General features: G+C 45.7%; 1 protein-coding gene across 2 annotated transcripts; it reads left to right on the forward strand.

Moving 5' to 3' along the window:
- The first annotated feature begins 1,110 nt into the window (after positions 1-1,110).
- LOC133363823 (16 kDa beta-galactoside-binding lectin-like) lies at positions 1,111-25,647 on the forward strand. 2 transcript variants are annotated; one of them, XM_061583352.1, is made up of 5 exons: positions 1,111-1,211; positions 14,467-14,841; positions 22,403-22,482; positions 24,306-24,477; positions 25,437-25,647. In XM_061583352.1, the coding sequence occupies exons 2-5, from the start codon at positions 14,833-14,835 to the stop codon at positions 25,581-25,583; spliced, it is 408 nt and encodes a 135-aa protein (XP_061439336.1). In that variant the 5' UTR covers positions 1,111-1,211; positions 14,467-14,832; the 3' UTR covers positions 25,584-25,647. The 2 variants fall into 2 exon arrangements, with proteins under 2 accessions (XP_061439336.1, XP_061439335.1); XM_061583351.1 differs by lacking the exon at positions 14,467-14,841 and having other exon boundaries at positions 1,115-1,211.
- Positions 25,648-25,892: the final 245 nt, after the last annotated feature.

Consider the following 25,892-nt stretch of genomic DNA (forward strand, 5'->3'; position numbering starts at 1 on the left):
ATAAATTTATATCCTGCCTTTCAGGAAAAAAAATCCTCACAAGGCGAGGAACTATATAGACACATCAAGACCAAGTTAATCAATCCTCTCTTGTAGAGGGCACTCTCCTGGTTGCCGTGGGTATATGATTTATGGTGGTCCAAAGCTAATTAGGGGATGCATACTCTGAATTTTTTATTTCTTTTTGTCATCTGAGGTCCTTCATGAATATTGCACCAATAATCTTGGTTGGAGAAAACTGTTGATGTTCAACACAGATGAATGAATCTGTCCTTTTTGTTTCTCCCAGTTTCTCATTTGTCTAATCTTAAATGCAGTTCTTTTCGGCAACAATTTGCATTAAAAAAATCCTCATGAAAATGCATCAGCATTTCTGTGCATATTTCCCGATACGCACATTTTTGCATGTATTTTAATCAATACACAAAATAAATTTAATTAATACACTCATTTTTGTGCACATTGGTTGGAGACCTGCATCAGAACACTTAGAGAAAATTTTGAAGGATAATTGTATTTCAGTCCACAGATTAGTTTGAGAAGAGCAAATTAGGTAGTGCCTCATTAAAATGCAACCAAAACCTAATTTCTTCCCCAATGCTAGTCTCCAAGGAGACAGTCATGGAGATAAATGATATGGGGTGAAGTTCAGGGACATATCCAGTTTTGTTTTTAAAGTTTTCTGATTGAGCTGTGCTTTGAATTGTCATGTGAATCACTTCAGCGCTGTTAATCAAGAGTGTTGTCCATGTAAAGCCTGCCATGCACCATTGGGTCCCAGCCCTTTCCTACTCAAGGCCAATAAAAATGACATACACCCAAATCCTTTTCGTTCATTTACGTTGCCTGCCTTTCTGCTTGTGCTGGCATCATGAAATCCAGATCAAAGGCACAAGACAATGAGCCAGTGTTTCAGTGAGTGCCAGCCTGGAGGTTTGTGGCATTGATGGAGAAATAGCATGAGCTGCTTGAGTTTGTCATCAGGGTTCCCATCCCATTTTTTGCCCCTTGACTCCGATTTTCTCCACCTGGCATTTCTGGATATCTGAGCAGACCTTCCCGGTCACAGCAGACCCTTTTTGTCATGTGATACAGGTTCCGCAGCTTATTTAAGGCAGCAGGGGCTTCTGTGCTGAGTCCCAGAGCTGAGAGTGGAGGGGAAAGAGCACTGCTTCCTGGCTGGACCCTAGCAAGATTGCACCATGGAGTGTGTGAGTCCTGGATTCTGTGTTGTTGCTGTGAGAACAGGAGGCTGTTGGTTTTGAGGTGGCAATACAAGCAACAGGAACTGAGCAGGGCAGGAAACCTATAAGCAGTCATAGGTAGTTTGATCTCCTTGGGGAAAAGTTAGCTCGTTTCCTAGTTGTTAACCATTATGTGTGTGATCTCTGTTTTTCTCCCTCTTGTTGTTTCTAGGTTCCTGTTAAACTTTATTTATGCTTTGTCAGCAGGGCTGATCTCTGTTAAAGATGATACCACACCATCAATATACATGGTGTTTACTAGTATAAATAAAAAGATAGTTCTCTGTCCGAAGGCATTTACCGTCAAAAGTCTGCCTGCAGGAGTGACAAGGGTAATTTAAGGGATGAATGCCTGCAAAATTGTAGTTGCCTCTGTCTAATAATCCAAATGCATTAGAATACAAGTTGGAATCTTGTTTTTTAAATGACAGGTTATCAAATACCAAACAATCCCAAAATGTTAATATTAACTTATCTAAAGGTTATAGCCCCTGAGATCTAAAAGCAATATTCAATTTATTATTTGTAGCAAAAATAAGCATCACAAAAGCTTGGGGAAAAGAGTTCAGCTCTCCATTTTCAGAACGGCTCTAAAGAATTTGGGATACTGTATTGTAGTGTTATCAAAACAACTGTTACAGAAGAGAAAGCAATGGACAAACAAACAGATCTTTAGAGCACTGGGTATTGTTTATAGTGTTTTGGAACAACAGCTTTCAGGACAGTATACATCTATACAATGTATTTACATTAGTGTAATATTTATTTAGAGCCAGTGTGGTGTAGTGGTTAAGGTGTTGGTCAATGTTCGAATCCCCACACAGGCATGAAGCTCACTGGGTGACCTTGGGCCAGTCACTGCCTCTCAGCCTCAGAGGAAGGGAATGGTAAACCCCTCTGAATACCGCTTACCATGAAAATCCTATTCATAGGGTCGCCCATAAGTCGGAATCGACTTGAAGGCAGTCCATTTCATTTTTTTCAATATTTATTTATTTTTGCCTTTATATCGTGCCTTTCCTTCAAGAAGCTCAAGGTGTCATATATGTTTGTCCCCCTCTCTATTTTATCCTCACAACAATCCTGTGAGGTAGGTTAGGCTAAGAGATGGCGATTGGCCCCTGGTCACGCAGTGAGCTTCATGGCCAAGTACGGATTTCAACCTGGCTCTCCCAGGCCACAGACCGACAGTCTAACCACTTTGCCACACTGGTTCTCATATCATTCTGTTATGTATTATGCATTTATAAGCATATTTGTTAATTAAAAAAAATATTAATAAATGTAGTTTTGCATGCTCAAAGGGAAGAGGAGGTTTTAAGGACTTATCAGAAAAGATGGGATTTGAAAAGGCCTTTTGGAAATAGGCATATCTCAATGGGCTCCTACTGGGAGAAAGGGCGGGATATAAATCTAATAAATAAATAAATATGCCAGATTTATCTATTATTTATTTACAGTATTTTTGGGCTGCTCCTTAACAGAGTTTTTGGAAGTGACGCCCACTTTTAATCTAAGGATATTACTGGGAATGACATGAGTAGCCAGGGAAGCAAATTCTGGGCACGGAGGTGTAGTAAGGTGCAGGCTAAAATGTAAATGTACTGCCTTCAAGTCGATTCTGACTTATGGCGACCCTACGAATAGGGTTTTCATGAGGCTGAGAGGCAGTGACTGGCCCAAGGTCACCCAGTGAGCTTCATGGCTAGGTGGGGATTCGAACCCTGGTCTCCCAGGTCGTAGTCCAACACCTTACCACTACACCACACTGGTGCAGGCTGCTGGTCCTAAAAAGCTGGCAACCTTTTTGTCAAATTTCCTGGCAAGTACATACAAGTTCTGCCTACCCCAATCAATAGCTGAGAATCTGTCAGGAAAAATAAAGTAAAATAAAAAATCTGGAGCAATGGTTCCCAAATCCCCCCCCCCCGGACCACTCGAAAATTGCCGACTGTCTTGGCAGACCACTTCAGGATTTTTCTGCCTGTTGTAGCCATTGAACTGGACTGTGTGAGATATTACATGATTTTTCATTGCTTTCCTGTTGCTTCTTTCATTTCATTCATTACATTTTAATGCATTACAGTTTGCATTCAATATAGTTCATGTTAAAATACAATATAAGTAAAAACCAAATTAAAAATTAATATGAATATTTAATGTGGACATTCCGTGGGCCACCTAAATGAGGCTCATGGGTGGTCCACGGATCACAGTTTGGGAACCCCTGGAGGAAATTTACAGCCATGAGGGGATGTTGTCTTGAATACATCCACAGCATTCTAATCTTCCTAGTAATTCAAAATGTGTCCAGCCAATCCAGGCATCTCTTACCTGGCTTAACTGTTGCTACTTCCTTAGTCCGGCACTTTGATTTTGTTTTTTTCAGGGACTGAAATAAACTTTACTATATTGTTTATGGTCAATGACCAGTCATACAAATACAAGTATTTAAATACAGAAAGCCAGAAGAATTACATATAAACAAATAAACAGATGGAATTATATAGCTTATATATAAACAAACTTTTAAAAATAAATAAAATAAAATCTAGTATACTAAAGTTAAGATGCATTAACCGTCTGTTTCCTTATAGTACATGCTAAGACACAAATTTTTGCCACTTTAAAAGTTATTTCATTTCTCAAATCTGAGAGAAGGAGGTATAAAATATGTCAGATCTACCTGGTAAATTTTTTAAAATTAGAGCAATATAAAAGGAACGAATGTTCTTATAATATGTACAGTGTAACAGGACGTGAGTGAGTGATTCAACCTCACCTGATTGACAAGGGCAGATGCATTGGGAATAAGGAATACACAAATATCTCCCCTCCAGCAAGGCTGATGGTAGAGAATTAAAATGAGCCAGTGTAAAGGCTCTACGATACTTAGGAATCTGTAGCTTTAGGTGCAAAATTCTTATTGGAAACGGGCAATATGAGGCCTGGGCTCTGTCTTCTTGTAAGGCAACATCCCTAATCTGGTTATTAATAATTTCTTTAGCCTTTGTAGGTCCCAGCTGAACCAGAGCTAAGGAGGAAAACCCATAAAGATGTAACTTTTTCTCACCCATACTTGCCCAACCAGAGGTCAAATTATCTGTTAAAATCAGAGGGGCTAGTCCTTGAGGTCTAAAATTTAGCTTGAGCCAAAGGCTTCATGCGTTTAGCCATGCTCGTGCTTCAAAAGAAACCAGCCCAGATTCCAATCTGAGTAGGGCATTGGGAATGCCACGTGGGGCACAAAAAATGGAACGTAAAAACTTGGACCGTATTGCCTCCAGGGAGTGAAAATCTTTATAAATGCATATCTGAGAACCATAGATTAATTGGGCCAACACCTTGCCCTGGAAAACTTTGATGACAGATGTAATATAGGAACCCCCTTTTGAAAATAAAAATCTAAGAATAGCAGAAATAGTTCTTTGGTCATTCTCGGAAAGATGTGCAATTTGGGCTCACCACAGGCCAGTTGTTTGAAAAACTACGCCCAGGTATTTATATTCCTTGACCTGTTATCATGCCCCTTGACCCTCCATCTATACTTAGTATATTTTTTGGAAAGACCAAGATGTTGGTCTTCTGATAGTTTATTGTAAGCTCCTCCTCTGTACAGTGTGTCATAAAGGCACCAAGAGCTCTCCTGAGTCCTACTTCTGAGTAAGATAATATAATAGTGTCATCCGCATACAATAAGGCAGGAATGGGTCGGTTCGCTAATTTGGGTGGGTGAAAGTCTGGATTTGTTAAGGTTGGAACTAGAGCGTTGATATAAAAATTAAATAGTAAGGGGTCCAGAATGCAGCCCTGTCTCACTCCTGTTGAGTGGAACCGACAGGGACAGATGACCCTGCAGGTTGCACCTTACTCTAAGTGAACTATTTTCATGCAAGGTGCAAATTAATATTAATAGTCTGCGATCAAGAGTGGAGGCCTCCAGTTTTGCCCACAGCCTGTTCCGGGAGATACTATCAAATGCAGATTTAAAATCGACAAAAGCTGAAAAAAGAGCTCCATTAGGCCTACAGCTATATTTCCTGATCAGATGATGTAAGATCAGACATCGATCAGTGGTGGAGCGGCCGGACCTAAAGCCGGCTTACTCCTCAACTAATATGTTTGCCCGATCAAGCCAGTCCCAAAGTTTTCCCCAACAGGTGCATGGCACAGAGCTTGCTTACTGTACTGAGCAGACTAACTGGGAGGTAATTGGAGGGATCATCCTTTTGACCCTTTTTATATATTGGGATGATAATGGCCAGGCCCCAGTCTGTTGGTATTTGAGCTGACGGATCTATAAATATAAAAAGTGAGGCCAGGACTTGGGTCCACCAGTCTATATTGATTTTTATTGGCTCAGATGCAATACCGTCAATCCCAGGAGCCTTCCCAGGTTTGAGTAGAGTAATTTTTTTATTTCTATTAGGAACATAGGAGGCAACCTTATACTGAGTCAGACCACTGGTCCATCAAGCTCAGTATTGTCTGCACTGACTGGCAGCAGCTCTCCACGCTTTCAAACAGAAGTCTATCCCAGCCCTATCTGGAGAGCCCGGGGATTGAACCTGGGACCTTGATAATTGAAGTTATTGCAGAGTCTGGCCCTGCTGAGTAGAGGTCACTAAAGTGGATTTCCCATGTCTTGGCAGACACCAAACAGGTGATCCTAGGAGGATCTAGTTGTTGCCCACTCCCTACAGTATGCCAAAAGAGAAGAATCATAGTTTCTAGCTGCCTGGATCAACTGGGTCCAGGCTTTGCTTAGTGTCTCCCTCTTTTTCTTTTTAATTAGCTCCTTGTACCGTGGTTCTTTTTAAAGATATAATGCTGGGGGAATTGAGGTAGCTTTACTTAGTCTGTAATGTTGATAATGAGCCAGTGTGGTGTATTGGTTACGGAGTTGGACTCTGACCTGAGAGACCAGGGTTTGAATCCCCACCCAGCCATGAAGCTCTCTGGGTGACCTTGGGCCAGTCACTGCCTCTCAGCCTCAGAGGAAGGTGATGGTAAACCCCCTCCGAATACCACTTACCATGAAAATCCTATTCATAGGGTCTCCATAAATTGGAATCGACTTGAAGGCAGTCCAGTTCCAATGTTGATAATAAGCTACTGTAGAGAATAATAGACAAGAAATAATGCTTATTTGGCTTTTGTAGAATTTGCTTGGCTTAAGGAAAATAAGGACAATACCGGTGACTTAGTGAACATTCCATAGACACGTACTTTGCTGTTTACATAAGCTGGCCTGGCTATCCCTTTGTTTGTGTAAGCTACCTGGGCTGGCAAAACCAGTTTCGCAAGTGTTTCAAACATGGCACCGAGTGAAGAGACAACGCCAGTCTCAGGAATGTGGCCAAGAGCCAAAAGGACCTTATATGGAGAAGATCGAGAATAAGGAAGTAGGCTGAACAGACAGTTAATGTATGTGATGCCAAGGGTATAAGACCTGGCTGCGTCCAGGGAGGGGCAGACTCGGCTTTGTTCGTTTCTCCACTTGCAAGTGCTTCAATAAAACTCTGGCTTTACTTTTAAGACCGTTTCGTCGTTCCTTGAGTAATATTGAAACCTTGTACTTGGGAGCGGATCCTCGCCTAACAATAAAACTATTATTGTGGGCGTTTGTTACAAGTGGCGACCACGAAGGGACAGGCAATTGAGTGCCCCACGGCGTTCCGGAGGTGACGTGGCCGAGCGGAAAGAGCGCTCCAGGCCCCATTGAGGCCTGTTCCGCGTGGTTGACGGACGCGCCGGGGCGCCGGGGTAAGTGCCAAGCCTCTCCATAGAAACCGAAACGAGTAAAGCCAGACTTAGGAAGGGGTAAGTCGCCCGGTATAGGGCCGAAGAAATTTATGGATGCAAGAGTGTGTATGAGGTGTGCATGAGACGGGACGAATCCTAACGGTTATCCCGAAGTGAGAGCGGACCGGCCAGTAGTGCGTTTTCCGCGTCCTCGCGAGAGGCCGGGCCACGACAGCAGGGAAGTGCAAGTTGTCTGTCTTTTCCGTTTTTGTCGGTAAGTCCCTGTCTGTTTTGTGGGCAAAAAGGCATAGTTTACAGGGACCAAAAGGGTTTTCCTGGGCATAGGTTACAGGGACCAAAAGGGTTTTCCTGGGCATAAGTTACACGCAGACAGGGTGGGCTTTGTCACCTGTCGGACGGTCGTTTCGTCTCAGTCACAAAAAGACCCCAAGAATGGGACAAGGTGCATCGAAGGCCGTAAGCAAAGGGACAGTCCAGAAGACAAAACGGAGGGGTGGACAACCGGGAATGGGCAAACTGGGGAAAACGCCGCTTGAATGTGTTTTGAATAATTTCTTGAGTTTCAAAATAGGGGTTATTTCAGCAGGGGGTCCGGTACCAACACCGGAGAAATTAGAGCACTTCTGCCTGATTGATTGGGTGGGATTGGGAATTTCGTGGCCACCGGGTGGGACTTGGGACAGTAAGAAAATCAGCCGCCTAATATCCACTCTGTATGATGCTTTACCAGAGACGGACGACTCTTGGCATTATGCAGAGGGGTGGAGGGCAGTGAGCCGTAATCCGCCAACAGAATGTGCGCTGGAAATGGTCATGACTCAGTCCAAAGGGGAAAAACCTGTCCTGCCAGACAGCGATGATTTTAATGATCTGGCCATTAGGAGGAGGGTCGTGGCACCACCGGCACCACCAGAGGGTGCAGGTGAGGGCCCGGCTATAGCCCTGCCTCACCCCCCACAACAAATAGTGCCCCTTCCGCAGCCACCACCAGGGAACCCGCCTCCCTATGCTGACCAGGCGGGGGCTCTGCCACCAACTGCCCCGCCCGAGCACCCCGACCAAGCGGAGAGAGTACGGGAGGAGTTGGCTCGGTCCCGACAGTTAAGAACATAAGAACATAAGAACATAAGAAGAGCCTGCTGGATCAGGCCAGTGGCCCATCTAGTCCAGCATCCTGTTCTCACAGTGGCCAACCAGGTGCCTGGGGGAAGCCCGCAAGCAGGACCCGAGTGCAAGAACACTCTCCCCTCCTGAGGCTTCCGGCAACTGGTTTTCAGAAGCATGCTGCCTCTGACTAGGGTGGCAGAGCACAGCCATCATGGCTAGTAGCCATTGATAGCCCTGTCCTCCATGAATTTGTCTAATCTTCTTTTAAAGCCATCCAAGCTGGTGGCCATTACTGCATCTTGTGGGAGCAAATTCCATAGTTTAACTATGCGCTGAGTAAAGAAGTACTTCCTTTTGTCTGTCCTGAATCTTCCAACATTCAGCTTCTTTGAATGTCCACGAGTTCTAGTATTATGAGAGAGGGAGAAGAACTTTTCTCTATCCACTTTCTTAATGCCATGCATAATTTTATACACTTCTATCATGTCTCCTCTGACCCGCCTTTTCTCTAAACTAAAAAGCCCCAAATGCTGCAACCTTTCCTCATAAGGGAGTCGCTCCATCCCCTTGATCATTCTGGTTGCCCTCTTCTGAACCTTTTCCAACTCTAGAATATCCTTTTTGAGATGAGGCGACCAGAACTGTACACAATATTCCAAATGCGGCCGCACCATAGATTTATACAACGGCATTATGATATTGGCTGTTTTATTTTCAATACCTTTCCTAATTATCCCTAGCATGGAATTTGCCTTTTTCACAGCTGCCGCACACTGGGTCGACATTTTCATCGTGCTGTCCACTACAACCCCGAGGTCTCTCTCCTGGTCGGTCACCGCCAGTTCAGACCCCATGAGCGTATATGTGAAATTAAGATTGTTTGCTCCAATATGCATAATTTTACACTTGTTTATATTGAATTGCATTTGCCATTTTTCTGCCCATTCACTCAGTTTGGAGAGGTCTTTTTGGAGCTCTTCGCAATCCCTTTTTGTTTTAACAACCCTGAACAATTTAGTGTCGTCAGCAAACTTGGCCACTTCACTGCTCACTCCTAATTCTAGGTCATTAATGAACAAGTTGAAAAGTACAGGTCCCAATACCGATCCTTGAGGGACTCCACTTTCTACAGCCCTCCATTGGGAGAACTGTCCATTTATTCCTACTCTCTGCTTTCTGCTTCTTAACCAATTCCTTATCCACAAGAGGACCTCTCCTCTTATTCCATGACTGCTAAGCTTCCTCAGAAGCCTTTGGTGAGGTACCTTGTCAAACGCTTTTTGAAAGTCTAAGTACACTATGTCCACTGGATCACCTCTATCTATATGCTTGTTGACACTCTCAAAGAATTCTAATAGGTTACTGAGACAGGACTTTCCCTTGCAGAAGCCATGCTGGCTCTGCTTCAGCAAGGCTTGTTCTTCTATGTGCTTAGTTAATCTAGCTTTAATAATACTTTCTACCAGTTTTCCAGGGACAGAAGTTAAGCTAACTGGCCTGTAATTTTCGGGATCCCCTCTGGATCCCTTTTTGAAGATTGGCGTTACATTTGCCACTTTCCAGTCCTCAGGCACAGAGGAGGACCCAAGGGACAAGTTACATATTTTAGTTAGCAGATCAGCAATTTCACATTTGAGTTCTTTGAGAACTCTCGGGTGGATGCCATCCGGGCCCGGTGATTTGTCAGTTTTTATATTGTCCATTAAGCTTAGAACTTCCTCTCTCGTTACCACTATTTGTCTTAGTTCCTCAGAATCCCTTCCTGCAAATGTTAGTTCAGGTTCAGGGATCTGCGGGAGGAGTTGGCTCAGACCCAAAGGGAACGTGATGCGGCACACGAAAACATGTGAAAACTCTATGAGAAATTGGCAGAGAGAGAACAGGAGGAGTTACCCGTGGTTACTGCAAAGAAAAGACAAGAGCTGATAAATGCAATAAAGACAATGGAGGATCCCATGACATTAAGAGGAGGACAGCAATACGGGAGGAATAGATCCAACTCAGTTTCGGAAATAAATTTTGTGGCACCAATGAGGGAGGTGTTGAACGCAAATGCCCAGGTCGCGTTTGTGCATGCCCCATTTTCCACTTCAGACTTATTCAATTGGAAGAATCAAATGCCAGGGCTAAGAGACGATCCAGATAAACACTACCAGATGTGGGACTCCATTTCTGCCAACCACAATCCCATTTGGGTAGATATACAGACACTTTTAAATATGTTGTTGACCCAAGAAGAAAAGAGCCTCGTCCTTTCCCAGGCGCGGACAGAGGCAGCCCGAAACCAAAGGGCAGGAAATAATGCCGCGGATCTGGCACCTGAAGTGGTCCTCCCCATAGTGGACCCGGGGTGGATACGCACCCCAGGCGTGGCTCACCCACAGTTAATAAATTACAAAAGGCTCATTCTGTATGGAGTAAGGAATGCCATACCAAAGCCAATGAATATGTCTAAATTGTACCAGGTACAGCAGGACCCAAAAGAATCACCCTCTGTGTTTCTGGAAAGATTAACCACCACAATGCGGAAATATACGGCTTTAGACCCGGATTCGGAGGACAATCAGAGACTGCTGATCACCCTATTTATTGGTCAGAGCTGCTCAGATATTAGAAAAAAGTTACAGAAGATAGAGGGAGTGATGGGCATGCGTATGGGACAGATAGTGGAGATTGCGTACAAGGTGTATGTAAATAGGGAGGAGCAAGTGAAGAAGGAAGAAGGGAAAGTCAGGAAGAAGGAATATGGTATGATGGCAGCCGCAATTGTGGAAGGGGTCACCCAGGCCACTCAAGGTACAAGAGGGGGGTATGGACCCCTGAGGCACACCCCCTCCCGCACCAGCCAACAGGAAACCCGGAGCCGCCCCCCGCTACTTAAAGATCAGTGCGCCCGATGTCTAAGAAGGGGCCATTGGGCTCGGGATTGTAGTGTGAGGATCACTGAGAACCGGGAATGGGGAGCTGACCACCAGTTATGGCAGGAGGACAAAAGGACAGAACAATCAGGGCGGAAGGGTCCACCCAAGGAGATGGCGCAATTTACGGAGGAATACGACTCTGAATGAAGGTGGACGGGATATAAGGGGGGTCCGCAGGCAGAACCTATGCTAAAGCTAACAGTCAATGGAAATCCATTACAAGGACTGATAGATACAGGAGCCTCTTTTTCAATGATGCCCCGGACCTGTTCCCGTCAAAAGATACCCCTTACGTCTCAAGTTGCTACCGTGATGGGAATAGAAGGCAACAAGCAGAGGATACCCGTCTCACAACCCCTGGCCGTCAGGTTCCACGATAAAGGGACCGAGTTCAGTCATCAATTCCTGATATCATCAGAATGCCCACTCCCCATTTTTGGCCGCGATATTCTAAGTAAGCTGCAGGTTCGCATCACATTCCAGGACAACGAATTACATGTACAGGTTCCCAAGCGGAATGAATGTGCCTTCCAAATGGGACTCGCAGGAATAAAAGAGAAGAATATACAACAAGAACCTTTGACGATTCCTAGTGTACACCCAGACGTATGGGCAAGAAAAGATAATCCGGCAAGGGCAAAGAATGCTACTCCAGTTCAAGTAAGATTAAAACCAGGGACCGCCCCAACACCAGTAAAGCAGTTTCCCCTAAGGGCGGAGGTCCGACAGAGCTTAAACAAAATGATCATTTTGTTCTTGGAATACGGATGGGTACACCAGACCACTAGCCCACACAACACCCCGATATTCGGAGTCCCCAAGGAAGGACGGCCAGGCCAGTATAGGTTAGTCCAAGACTTGAGAATAATCAATGAAAAAGTCCTGGAAGATATGCCCGTTGTACCAAATCCACACACCCTGTTGTCATATGTACCCTTCACATCTACTACATTCACCGTCCTCGATTTGAAAGACGCCTTCTTCTCCATCCCACTACATGAGGATAGCCAAGATCTATTCGCCTTCCAATGGGAAACCCCGGAGGAACCACGGGCCTGCCAGCTCACTTGGGGCGTGCTCCCACAAGGATTTGTCAGCTCACCAAGCGAATTTACCAAGGCACTACAGAAGGACCTGTCTGGATGGTACCAAGAAAAGAGACCATCAACGTTGCTGGTTTATGTGGATGACTTGCTAATATGCAGCCCCACAGAAGAAGCCTGCATTGAAGATGGAAAGCACCTGTTAAACTACTTGCATAACTGCGGGTACCAAGTTTCGAGAGAAAAGGTCCAATGGAATCAGAAGGAGGTGACTTATCTAAGGTACCAGGTCTCATCCCAAGGGCGCCGGCTATCTGATGAGCGAAAGAGGGCTATTTGTGCTGTCCCACCACCAAGGGACATTAAGACTTTAAGATCCTTCCTGGGACTGACAGGGTTTTGCCGACAATGGATCCCAGGGTACAGTGAATACGTCGGACCTTTGTACGAACTCCTCAAGAAGGACTCCAAGTGGCACTGGACGAAAGAATGTGAAAAGTCATTCCAGAAGATTAAAAGTGTGTTGCAACAAGCTCCAGCTCTTGCCTTGCCCAATGGAAGTAAACCTTACAGACTGTATGTGGCAGAACGAAAAGGCATGGCAATGGGAGTGCTGACACAGAAAGTGGGACCTGACCACCTTCCAGTGGGATATTACTCATCAAAATTAGATCCAGTAGCCCAAGGGTGGCCTGCTTGTCTGAGGATTGTTGCAGCCACAGCAGTGGTGCTAACAAAAGCTGAGAAAATCATGATGGGCGCGCCAGTAACAGTCCTTGGCCCTCATGACCTCCGTAGGATCCTAGGAGAAGCAGCATCAAAGGTTTTAAGTCCAAGTCGCCAAACTCAATACGAACAACAACTGCTGGGCCGACCAGACTTAGCACTAAAAACATGCAACACTCTGAACCCAGCAACACTTTTACCGGAGCCAGGAGAGCTCGAGCATGATTGCATTGAGACCTTAGACACCACCCTATGCCCAAGAATTGACTTGACAGACCAACCAATAGATGGAAGGCACGTGTTCATTGATGGGAGTTCCCCGGTAATCAACGGAAAGAGGAAAACAGGATACGCAATATGTGAAGACATGAAGGTTCTTAAAAGTGGCCAGCTACCTTCGACATACTCCGCCCAAGTAGCAGAGTTAACAGCAGCAATAGAAGCATTAAAGATGATGAAGGATCAAAGTGTGACCATCTATACAGACTCAAAATACGTCTTCCAAACAGCCCATGCCTTTGGAATGATATGGAAAGAAAGGGGATATATGAAGAGTGGAGGACAGCCGGTGGAACATCGAGAACAGATTATCAAATTTTTGGATGCCATACAGGAGCCAAAAAGAGTGTCCATAGTGCATGTGTTAGCTCACGGAAAGGACAAAAATCCGACATGGAGACAGGGAAATCAATTCGCGGACCAAAAGGCAAAGGAAGACAATGGTCACACGGCAGCAATATGTGCAATCCAAATACCTCTTCCCACCAAGGTGCCAGAATACTCCCAGAAAGAAGAGGAAAAAGCACGAGGTCAAAAGGCTATAAAACTAGAATCCGGATGGTGGCAGATACCAACTGGACAAATCATCGTCCCACGGCAGATCCTTCGTCAACTTATACAGGACTTACATGCGCAAACGCATTTGGGTGGAAACGCGTTGGGAGATCTCCTAATCCGTCAGATCGTTGCACCAGGACTGTATGAAGAAACAAAAAGAGCCGTATTCAACTGTGCTATTTGTGCAGCAGTCAACCCAGCACCGAAGCCTCCTACGCCAATGGGAGGAAGATCATGGGCATATTATCCGTTCCAAAGGTTGCAAATCGATTTTGCGGAGTTGCCTCGCAACCAAGGCTATAAGTATTTGTTGGTAATCGTTGACCAACTAACGGGGTGGCCAGAAGCGTTTCCCACTCGTAATGCCACTGCAACTACTGTTGCTAAAATCCTACTGAAGGAAATCATCCCACGATATTCCCTACCAGAGACTTTTGAATCAGATCAAGGACCTCATTTCATAAGTCAAATTGTGAAGAACATAAGTTCCACTCTGGGGTTTGACTGGAAGTTACATACCCCTTGGCGGCCCCAATCATCCGGTCAGGTGGAACGCGCCAATCGGACAATTAAGACATTGCTGACCAAGGTTTGCCAAGAGACATCACTAAAATGGGTCCAAGCTTTACCTTTGACTCTGACCATTATGCGGAACACTCCCAGGGGAAAGACTAAATTGACACCATTTGAGTCCCTTTTCGGACGACCTCCCCTTGAGTCACGACCCCGGACAGAAAGGGTTCCCATAACAGGGGATGTGGGCGCAAAACAGCTAAAAGAGTATGTAATTGCCTTGCAGGATGTTCTCTCCTCTCTCCACAGATATAGTCGGGAATTCCAGAGACTTCCATTAGATTTGGCAATCCATAATTACCGTCCAGGCGATTGGATCCGGGTCAAGCAGTGGAAAAAGGAGCCCCTTCTGCCAACTTGGGGACCAGAAAAGCAAGTCGCCCTCGTGACGGAGGCAGCCGTAAAAGTATTTGCGAGCGACAAATGGATCCATGTTTCCCGTATAAAGAGAGCGTCTGAACCACTTATCATCCAGGAACCAGGGAAGAGGGTAGCGAAGGACCCTCCAACTGGCAGGGTGAATGATCAAGAACCCGAAGATAAGTGGTCCTCGAGAGGTGTACCGGGCTCTGACCTGAAACTCAAGCTTTCCAGGACAAGGAACAGTTTATAATCATGAATCCAGTATTACAATTTAGACTAGGGATAGTTTCATCATGTTCCCTAATTTTAATTGTGTTAATATGTGTAACCTTTCTTGACCAATCTCGACCTTACAATGAGCAGTCGAGAATTATCAGGTCCACACCAGAAGCAACAGATAAAATTAATACATTTGTTGAGCTGGCTGACCAAGTAGCTAAGGTATTTTACCTTAAAAGCTGCTGGATTTGTGGAAACCCCCAAGGGTTTCCGCAGTGGCCATGGATGGCAATACCCCTCAACCCTAAATGGTTACTAAGTAACCGTAGTGAGGTACATAATGGGACAGGAACCTGGGAAACCAGACTATGGTGGAATCTAAAATGGACTCCCAAGGGCCAGTATTGCGTTTCCCAGAATATCACCCTTCCAATTCAGGAATTGGGAAATAGTAAATGCAATTGGACTCTCCAATACACTACCAAACATTATCCAGGGCCGGGGAAGACTGTTACTCCCTGTGCCCTGTGGAATAATGGGACGCACATACAATTAAAAGACGACACTTGGGCTCCATGTACTTGGATGAGGAAGGAGGGAGTAAAAGATATATATGCATGTCGTACATATTGGGAAGAACAAACTGCAACAGGGCGACTATGTGCTTGGTTTAGGAGTAGCAAGAATCAATCTCTTCATAAAAAGGAGTGGGTGTGGCATCATTCAAATGGGACGATAGTGAGAGGATTTCAAAAGTATTGGGCAGTTACTAACCATACCCGACCAGGATGTACTTGCACGTGGAAAAATGAAACTGAATTATGGAAATGTACCACAGAACAAGCAGTTTTAAGTCCTCTTGGTAATGAATCATATTATATACCCTCCCGACTCACAGGGTCATTGTTTAACTACAGAGAGATACCAGCTTTAAAAGGCCACTATTGGATTTGTGGTTCCACCGCTTATTCAATTTTACCAGTAAACTGGACTGGCACCTGTTACCTTGGCATAATACAGCCCATGTATACGAATTTCTACTACGGCTTGTAACCTAATCAATCTATTCAATAAATAAATAGGAGTCCTGTACCCATACATACCATCCTGTGCCCAGGAGGCTGGATCATACGTGGCAATGATCCGCTCGGGTGGCCACGTTTCACCCCATCCATTATCTTGTCCTTTTGCCAGGCTAACATCTATTGACCGTTTCTTTTCTTTGGATATATCCTCATCGAACACTGGAATTAAGGGGTTTAGATTACAATGCAAGTCAAGGCCCATTGATCACATGGGTCTAATTTAGTTACTGTGCCCTGAAATTTTGTGGAGACCAGGAGAGGCAGGCCTCCCTTAGCTCTTCCTCGCTTTTCCCCTACAGTGGCCTGGAGATCGTTTGTAACAAACCCGTCCATCTCCACTGAGGTTCTTGCCTAAGTCTCTTGGAGCAGAATTATATCAAATTATCTATGTACTCTTTAAACAGAGGATTTGACTTCTTAGAGGCCCAGTCAGCAATGTTCCATGAAAGGAGCTTAATAGCACCGTGGTGCAGTAACTGCCAATAGGGGTAGGTCTTAAGTACTTCTTCATGCGGCAGGGGGTTAAAAGGAGCTTCCAGTAAGTTGTTCCATTACTGCTCTGAAGTTTTGAGCAATTGCTGGCACTCTGCTGGACTACGTACTTCCTGAAAATTGCCCTTCCAGTCAACATTATTTAAAATATCTCCAATTTCACGTGATGTTTTCCTCCTTGTGGCTGCAGGTTTAGATTTGGACCTCGGCTGGTCTTAGTCTAATTCAGTGGTTCTCAAACATTTTTGGTTCGTGGCGCATTGTAAAACATATAAAAATTTTATGGCGCACAGTGTACAAAATTAAAAATAATATATTTTAAACTATGAATAAAAATAACTTAAACTATAGAAAACTGTTACTTACCCTATACAAATGGGTTTCTTCTCATTTTTAAAATATACTTTCATAATATTTGAGGCACACCTAGCCACCTCTTGGGGCGCACCAGTGTGCCTGGGAGCACCATTTGAGAATCACTTGTCTAATTCCTGTATTGTGTGCAGGCCGCCCTCCATATTACTCAGCACACAACAATTGGGTATTTGAACTTATTTATTGCATTTATATACCGCCCCATAGCCGAAGCTCTCTGGGCGGTTTACAACAATTAAAAACATTAAAAGCAAATATACAAATTTAAAAGACACATTTTTAAAAGCAATTTAATAACACATGCTAAAACGCCTGGGGGCTCAAAGTTTCAGAGGATGGCCTATGCTGATCGCTCGTGTTTTGAGATCCGATTTCATGTCGTTCCAGCTGTTGAACGGCGAGCCAGTTGTATTTCTTAGGGCTACAGACTTTAAGATTGGCGACAGGAGTTTTTATTGCTTCAGGTCAGAGCTTGGAAAAGTTACTTTTTTTAAACTACAACTCCCATCAGCCCCAGCCAGCATGGCCACTGGATTGGGCTGATGGGAATTGTAGTTCAAAAAAGTAACTTTTCCAAGCTCTGCTTCAGGTTCACAGTGGTTAGCATCATATGAAGCAGGCGCAGGGCTTCACTCCCCTTTCTTAGGGGAGACAAAAGAATTAGGTTGCTTGGAAGGTTTTAGTACCAGGATCTTGGGACTTAGGGCCAGATTTCCCTTCACACTGGGGCAGGGTTTAAGGGTTAAGATCTAAAAACTCGCCCCTTCCTGAAAGGCTTCCTTTATTCCAAGAGGTAGTTCCATGGGTCTTCTTAAGGGCATGATCTTTTTGACTGTTTAAACCAAAGGGAATCTCAGCGCGCTGTTGGAGTTTGTTTTTTAGTAATTTTTGTAGAGAGTCTTGGCAAAATCGTCTTTTGTTCTTGTGTAGTCAGGATGCTAAAGCTGTCAATAAGCATAAGTTCTTCTTTAATGAAGTCCTCTGCGGCAGCAGATGTTACTGAGCCCAGCTATCTCAACATAATTAATGGACCCAGAAGAGTCTACGTTAGAGCTAAATTTACTTAGTTGATGTTGAGATACTGGGAGTGGATTGTAAGCCGCAGTAATTTCTATCAGTATCCCAATTGGGGGGGGGGCTTGTTGAAGGGCCAGGAGGGGGAACCTTTTGATTCCTCAAGGGCCCAAGGGAGGGAGCTGGGGACATATCCTTAAAATGCCTGCAGACTCTCATGCCTCTACTGAGGAATGCTTGTTTAGCGCTATAGGCTCCAGCTGCTAAATGGGGTGAAGCAAAAGTTATAATTGCCCGGGCAGAGTAATAGTTATAGAAAAGATACCTTCCGTATAACATCTGAATCTAAGGCGATCGCACTGACATCTCTGGTGATCTGTACAAAGTGAACTATATGCTCGGATTGAATAAGCAAGCCCTTTGGCTTAGGATAGTTGGTGAAGACCAGGTTTTGATTCTGGAGCTGGAGATGCCAGGATGAAGTTTCCAGGGAGCAATCCAAGGGATAGGTTTGCTGCAGTTTCGCTGCAGTTTCTCCAAGGGAGTGGGAGTTGTCACACTAGAGAACTGTCCGATTGACCACAGGACCTGGATGATACCTAGAACGTCAGTAGTAGACTGGTGGATGAGCTGGTCTGGCTTCAGGGGTGAGCATGTTTGCCGGAGTGAGTCCATGGATCCCTTATTGTTGTGCTTCTTGGAGGGTATGTTTTGATTCCTGTCTTTTCCTTCCAGTAGCTTGAATAGCCTGTTAAAATTCATTCTAGCTGAATTTTTAGGCTTAGTCGTGATTTTGATATTTTTGGGTTTTTTGGTACGACGAATAACAGGATTGCTTATTTTTGACCTGGGTTTCTTGTTAACCGGACCTAGGGATTTTTCCTTACTTCCCCTGCTATCAGGGATTTCACTCAGTGGTCCAGGGTGTGACACTGGAGTGGGAAACTCGTTTGCTGAAATGTCAGCATAGGTTGGAGGGATCCTTTGCTTGTGAACTGCGTTCATTGCTTTTAGAGTTACAGCCCACTTTTGAGTGCATAGCACCAGATCTGTTAAGGTTGTTAGGAGCTCTTTGCACTCTGAAAGGAACATTTTGATCTGGGCAATATCATCTGCCCATCCAGTGAACAGATTCTGGATCAACTCACGTTGGTTGCAAAGCAAATTAACAGCAAGGTGGAAATGAGAATCCTTATAATTGATAAGATGAGCAGAGTGAATAGGCAAGTGTGCGGAAGGCAAGTTGGATTTATCCTTAGTCCAGAGTCTGTGAGTTCAAATTCCCACTCGTGTCTCCTGGGTGTCAAGGGCCAGCTAAAGATCACCCCACAGTGAGTGGCTCAGGGGTTACGTGCCCTGCCACCTGTGCAGCCGTGGGCAAGCTGCAGAGTCCCAAGGAGCCCAGTTGCCCCCAGTTGCGGACAAGGAAGGGGTTGGCTTGTGCAGCGGTGGCAAGCTGAGCAGGCCCTAGCCAGCTGGGGAGGACTAGCCTCAGAGGGAGGCCATGGTAAACCCCCTCTGAATACCACTTACTATGAAAACCCTATTCATAGGGTTGCCGTAAGTCGGGATCGACTTGAAGGTAGTCCATTTCCATTTTCAATGCTACTAGGAGAATGTAATAGTTAGGGCTTCCATGGGGCTTGGATTCAGGAGGCACTTCCTTTGCCGTTGCCAGCTTCTCAGCTAAGCTATGCCTAACTTTCTCTTGAGATACCCAGACAAGGTTCTTTGTCATACACAGCGGACCCAAGGACCAATCTAAAATCTCATCCTCATTTGGTGTAACAATGGGATCAAGGTTAGTTCTTTCTTCCAGAATGGGACTAAGAAAGTCAGTGATTTTTGATTGGCGGTGAGACTTGACAACGGAGGAGACATCTTCCGTCACCGGGGCCAGCCCCAATTGCTTGTAATTTTCTCTGGTATAACCCATTAGTTATGTCGAGGCAATAACTGCAGTGACTCCCACAAAGGCTAGGCCCTTAGTTAAATAATCGAAGCCTTCTGGGATTAGAAGTCAAAGTAGGGTAGAATAAAACTTCCTTATCTGTAATTCTCAAAGGTTCATTTTTCAGTAATTAATCAGTCGCTGCTGTTCTGAGTAAATGCAACCCCCCCACATAAAGTCGAGAGGATGTCTACGGTATCAACCTTGTGTCGACCTCCTTCCAGCTCTTTCCCATAAATAATGGAGCGGCAAGTAGTGTTCTTGATAAAATGCTTTCCTGTTCCCAGCTTCCTTGGCAGTGTAGTTTAAACAAAACAAACAAAAGCCAGTGGGCAGACAGATAGAATGCTCAGAAATAGGAGACTCCCAGAGGCTCCTACTGATTTCCTAAAAACAGAGTAAAAGGACTAAAAGCTAACAAGCTATAGGACTAAAAACAGAAGATTCTTAATAAAAATAGATAAAAGTAATTAAAATAAGTGATAAAAATTGAGACAAGCCGCAGCTCTCAAGCAAACACAGCTGCTTGCTGCGCCATCTTGCTTTCCTGTATCAGCTTAAGGTTTATTACTATAAAGAGGTAAACTCACACATGCTGAAGCAACCATGTGGCTTGTACTCAGGGAGCCATTACTAACTGAGAAGAAAGACAGGGAGGAAGAGGAGGAGCAAAGCCTGCAAAAGCAACAAACGATTTAGAGGAGGAATCAGCAGAGGGAAGAATAGATTGCCTTTCTGCCTATCACCCCCCACTGATTCAGGTCACTTGTAACATGCATTGGTGCTTAACTCCCTAAGAGTCTGTATACCAAGTTTGTCTACCACAGTTATAACCCCCTTCATATTCGCAAGGATAGTGGTTGGGCCTTACCATCTGTATAGATAGCTGGGCAAAAGAAGATTAATCCAGTTGCAGATAACCAGAAGCCTGTGTTCAGAAAACAGCTATTGTGGGATTTGTTCAGCGTCCGAAGCTTGGCTCCCATCCATAGTGGCCACCTGCCATTTTGACACACTCCAGGAGGCATCTTCAGGGGCTAGAGTTGCAGTCCCAGAAGGTATAAGCCTCTCACCAAAACATGTACCAGCACAGGCAGGCCTGAAGGTGCAGCCCAGTCCAAGCAAGCCAAGGTCCAGTGCAGAGAATCAAGCTAGGTCTAAATGTGATCCAGAAGCAAGGTCAGGCAACAGCCCAAGGCCAGTATCACAGGGCGTTTAGGCAAGGCACAGCACAGCAAGGAGAGGATACTAGAATCAAAAACAAGGAGCCAGATATCTGTGCTGGCGCCAGAGGAAGACCTTATATACTGTTGCGCACCACCCCAATCTCCAAGCGGTGAGATTTCCAGGGGTTCCTGCGCTCACCTTGGGTTTGGTTTCCTTGGGAAGAAGGTCAGTGGAGACTGTGGTGTCTTTATGAAATATGGTTTATTTATTTACACACATTCCAACCTGAGCTTAGGATGGAGGGGTTCAAGGCATCAGCAGTCCAATATCCAGCTTTTCCATCTGGGTTGCAGGAGGCATTCTAAAGCCATGGTGCAGAGGGATAGCCCCTCTGCCTGCCTCCAGTTCTCAGCCTTTCTCTAGAGACACTCTACACACACTCAAAGCACACACCTCTGCTAGCTGCCAGGAGGTAGGGGAAGGCTCTCCTGAAGACTTTCAATGACAAAAGGATCTTCCTCGCTCATTCACCAGTTGCTGGGCACCTAAAAGTACCATTAACAACCTGGCCACTCTATTAGCTTAACAAAGAAACTCCTCTGACCAGCAGAGCCAGTTTCTCACCCCAAGGCACAGGATTCCAAATCAGACGCTGGAAGGGGACTCACAGAAATTATCCATTTCAGCCCCCAAACTCACAACAATACTCTGGCCTCCTTGACCACAGCTGACGGTAGTAAAGGAGTTTCAGGTATTGTGTACTCACAAGTAGACCCCTGACTCACGAGCCACACAATGACTCGGGGTCCACGGATGGCTGCTATGTCGCCGCTCTTTGGCCTATGCTGACTGGTGGGGCCTCTCCAGGGTTTCAGGTAGAGATTGGTCCCAGCCTTACCCGAAGGTGCCAGGAACTGAACCTGGGACCTTCTGCATGCAAGGCAGATGCTCTGCGCCTGAGCTATGGCCCGTCCCCTAAGAAGCCCTTACTGTGGCCTTTGGGACCCTCCCCAGACCACACCCCTCACCAGCCTTGCTTCGCACCTTGTTTGTTTTGTTGGCTGGCTGCAGTATATCCTTCAACTCTGATAGTGTCTCTAGGTCACCTGGACGGAGAGGGGTATGCACCCTCCTGTGCAGAGTACAATACAAAGAAACTACCCTACGGTATAAATTCTATTTGTAGCTCTGCCCACTTTTCCCTCTGGCCCCACCCACCACTTGCACGTGGCCCCTGGAAGGTTGCCAGGAAGAGAATGTGGCCCTCCGCTTAAAAAGGTTCCCCACGTCTGCTCTCAGAACTGGGGTGCCAGGCATATGCTTGTCTATTTATGTATTGCTGCCCGCTTCTTTTTGACCTGTCTTGTAGCAAGTGGAAGTTGTGCTCCATCATGGCCCACGGGCTCACCGTCTTTCTAGGCGTAAGACTGTAAGAGCATGAATTTCCCTCCCCATCCTCTGCTAAATCTCATCATGCCACCACTGCAGCTGAAAATGTGTCTCTTTTCCCCTCCTGCAGGGACTTGTTGCTACCCAGTTGAAACTTCAGGATGGAGAGACGGTCCAAGTGAAGGGAAAGATCTTGCCAGATGCCAAAGAGTAAGTTGAGAAGGAAGGAAATGCCCCCCCAGGCCATCAGGTAGGGGCTAGGCAGCAGCAGCCCTTCAGATGGCACCATGAGAGGCAGCTGGTCCATCGTCAAACACCTCTTGTTGTCAGGGTGTGTTTGCTAATGTGTTAATGAGGAACCTTAGGCACAAGGACCGAACGCGGCTCTCCACACCTGTCTGTCTGGCCCTCAGAACTCTCCCCAAGCCATATCCCTCCCTGGGTCTGTTTCACACTCTGAGTGTTTTGCCTGGCTAGAATGTGTTCTTGAACCAGGATACCTGACAGATTGTCTCACCCCTTATATACTAATTGATCGCTGCGCTCTGCAGGTGAGGGCCTCCTGCAGATACCATCTTATCAGGAGGTCCGTTCCACACAACATAGGAAGCAGACCTTTAGTGTGGCGGCACCTACCCTGTGAAATTCCCTCCCCTTAAATATTAGACAGGCACCATCTCTGTTATCTTTTCGGCGCCTTTTGAAGACTTTCCTCTTCTTTCAACAACCCTTTTAAGTTGAGACCTATCCCAGTCTGCCTGTGTGCTGGAACTGCTTTTTAGGAAGTTTTAAAAGTTTTTTTTAAAGATGTTTTTAAGAAGTTTTGCTTTAATATGTTTTTAAAGATGTTATGTTTTAAAGTCTTTTGTTTTTAAGATGTTTTAAAGTGCTTTTAATTTTTTTGTTTGCCGCTCTGGGCTCCTTCTGGGAGGAAGAGTGGCAATAAATTTAATAAATAAATAAATAAAATCTGACGATGCCTGTTGATTGTTTGGCTGGAGAATGGAGAGGGGCGTACGGAGTTTAGAAAGTACCCTACTGTACACAGATAAAATTTATATTCATTGATCTGCCCTCCTTTGCCTCTGACCACACCCACCATTGGCATGTGGCCCTCAGCAGGTTGCCCAGAAGAGAATGCAGCCCTCGCGGTGAAAAAGGTTCCCCACCCGTGCTAATATGTATGTGAAATCCCCTTTCTTGCCAGTTGAACCCATTGATTTGGTTCCTGCTCTCTGGGACAGCCTTCCCCCAACCTGGTGCCCTCCACATGTTGTTGGACTACAACTCAACTCCCATTATCCTTAACCATTAGGTATGCTGGCTGGGGCTGATGGGAGTTCCAGTCCAAAGCATCTGGAGAGCACCAGGTTGGGGAAGGCTGCTCTCGGCAATAAAATAAATGTGCCAGCCCCTCAAAACATTTGAAGATGGCTACCTACTGCCTCCTAACTGTATCTTCTCTGGGCTAGACATACCTTGTTTGGTTAATTAATCAATCAATCAATCGATTGATCAATTGATTGATTGATTGATATCCTGCCCTTCCTCCCAGTATGAGCTCAGGGCGGCAAGTTTTAAGCAAGTTGCCATCCCCCATCCCCCTCATTTAGGGGTAGTAACGTTGGTCTTCTTTACAAGGTCGTTGTACATTATTAAAAGGGAAGTGTAGGGTTGGGGTATTGGCATGAGTTATGTATTCCCATGGGGAAAGGAAGGCCCACTAAGCAGGTCTTGAGCTCTCTCATGCCACCTCATCGATCTACCTGCAGCTCCAGGGCCCAGGCAGGTAATTCCTGCATGATTCTCTGCAACCAGGAATGATGGAAAGTTGCTCTGTTAAACATTAAGAGTGGTGTTCTCATGGAGCCCAAATCATGCACAAGGAATTCTAGCTGCATGACATACATGTGGGTGCCTGGTGTAGGGGGTTGCCCAAGAGTAGTTACTGCTGCTGCTGCTGCCCCAATCACCAAAGTCCCGTAAGCTGCTCATGTTTGTGTTCTTGTTTCGTATCTGTCTTCCTCTTCAAGGTTTGTCGTGAATCTCGGCCAGGACTGTGAGCACCTTGTCCTTCACTTCAACCCGCGCTTTGACAGCAAGGGAGATGTGAACACCATTGTCTGCAACTCCAAGCAAAAGGGGGATTGGCAGGAGGAGCAGAGAGACACCAACTTCCCCTTTGAGCGAGATGGCAAAGTTCAGGTGAGGGCTTGGCGGCATGGCAGATGGTGGCTCCACATCAGCAGGGCAGTGGCATCTGCTCCGGGTTTTAGTCTGAACTTTGACAGAGCTGAAAGCACCTTGGGCGGTCCCTTGAAAGCTCGGAATAAAACCAGTTTCACCTCCCTACTGACACGGAGCTACCAGCCACCACTGCTTAGCAGTATATCAAAAGGGTGTGTATGAGTGGAGAAGGCAGGTGGATGGCTTATCTCAGGTTCCTGGCTCCATTGTGGAAGGAGTTTGTCAGGGGAGGTGAACCTAATGGTCCTCCAGGTAACGTTGTACTCCCAACTCCCATCAGCCCCAGCCAGCCTATCCAATGGTCAGGCAGGATGGGACCATTCATCCAATAACACCTGGAGAGCCCCAGGTTTCCCAGGGAAAAGGGGGAGCATCCTTGGTTCAGAGGAGGGTTCCGTTTATATGTGTGGAGAAAGTGGAGTGCTGGTGTTGGGGAAATGGCCTGACTGCAGAACACTTGCACAGGCACAGGTAAACAAATACCTGCATGGATGCCCACAACGGCATTTGGGTTTCTGGAATTCGTGGAGGGCGGGGAAGTACTAATTGCAGGGAAGGGACAGCAACACACAGCTCAAATACGTCCCATCAAGCACCTCCCACTGATGTGGAGGGGAAACTGCGAGAAAGATTGTGGAGGAGTAAAATGGAAAGTGCTGCTGCGTGGATGATGGTGCACCAACTTGGGAACAATGACCCATGAACTCATTAATAGCCAAGGGTGGACAGGGCCTCCTTCTCTTGCTTTCCATCTATCCATCTGAAAAGTCTCTTCACACTTTCCCCATTTATCCCCATTATCACCCCTCCCTCCCAGCTGCCATTCTATTAAAATTTTTCAAATGCTGTCAGGGCATGGGGGAAAAAAAAGTTTTGTATCCTGGGTTGGTCGTGATTCCTCCTTCTGTTTCTTGCAGCTTTCCTTCACCTTGCTTTCTTCGGAGATAAAGGTGTCACTGGCCGAGGGTCATGAGTTTTCCTTCCCAAACCGGCTGGGCCTGAAGACCATCGAATACATTGCGGTGGAAGGAGACTTCAAAGTCAAGGCTCTCAAATTCCTCTGATCTCCTCTGGGGTCCCTGTAGTCTTGTAACGGTGTCTGAATAAAATTCAGTTCTGTTCTCCCAAGCGGGCTCTTTCACATGGTTTTGTTTTATAAGGCGTAAAGGGGGGACCTTCTTCAATCCAAGAGCTGCATATCCTTTCTGGGAGACCTTCCCAGGGCTGCATGCCAGCGGTGGGCAGGGTCTACAGCAAAAATGGGCAGAGCAATGAATGTGAATTTTACCTTTGTCCTAGTAGGCTAGTTTCTACACACATTCACACACCCCATCCAAGCAAGCAAGAGGCAGTATCTGAGTACAAGGACACCA

Source organism: Rhineura floridana, chromosome 9, assembly GCF_030035675.1.
Source record: "Rhineura floridana isolate rRhiFlo1 chromosome 9, rRhiFlo1.hap2, whole genome shotgun sequence".
Classification (NCBI taxonomy): domain Eukaryota; kingdom Metazoa; phylum Chordata; class Lepidosauria; order Squamata; family Rhineuridae; genus Rhineura; species Rhineura floridana.

What these genes read in the sequence shown, in the direction of transcription:
- LOC133363823 (XM_061583352.1), top strand. An exon ending in ATCTTGCCAGATGCCAAAGA is followed by an intron (nt 22,483 to 24,305) that starts GTAAGTTGAGAA and finishes TTCCTCTTCAAG; the next exon opens with GTTTGTCGTGAATCTCGGCC. An exon ending in AGCGAGATGGCAAAGTTCAG is followed by an intron (nt 24,478 to 25,436) that starts GTGAGGGCTTGG and finishes TGTTTCTTGCAG; the next exon opens with CTTTCCTTCACCTTGCTTTC.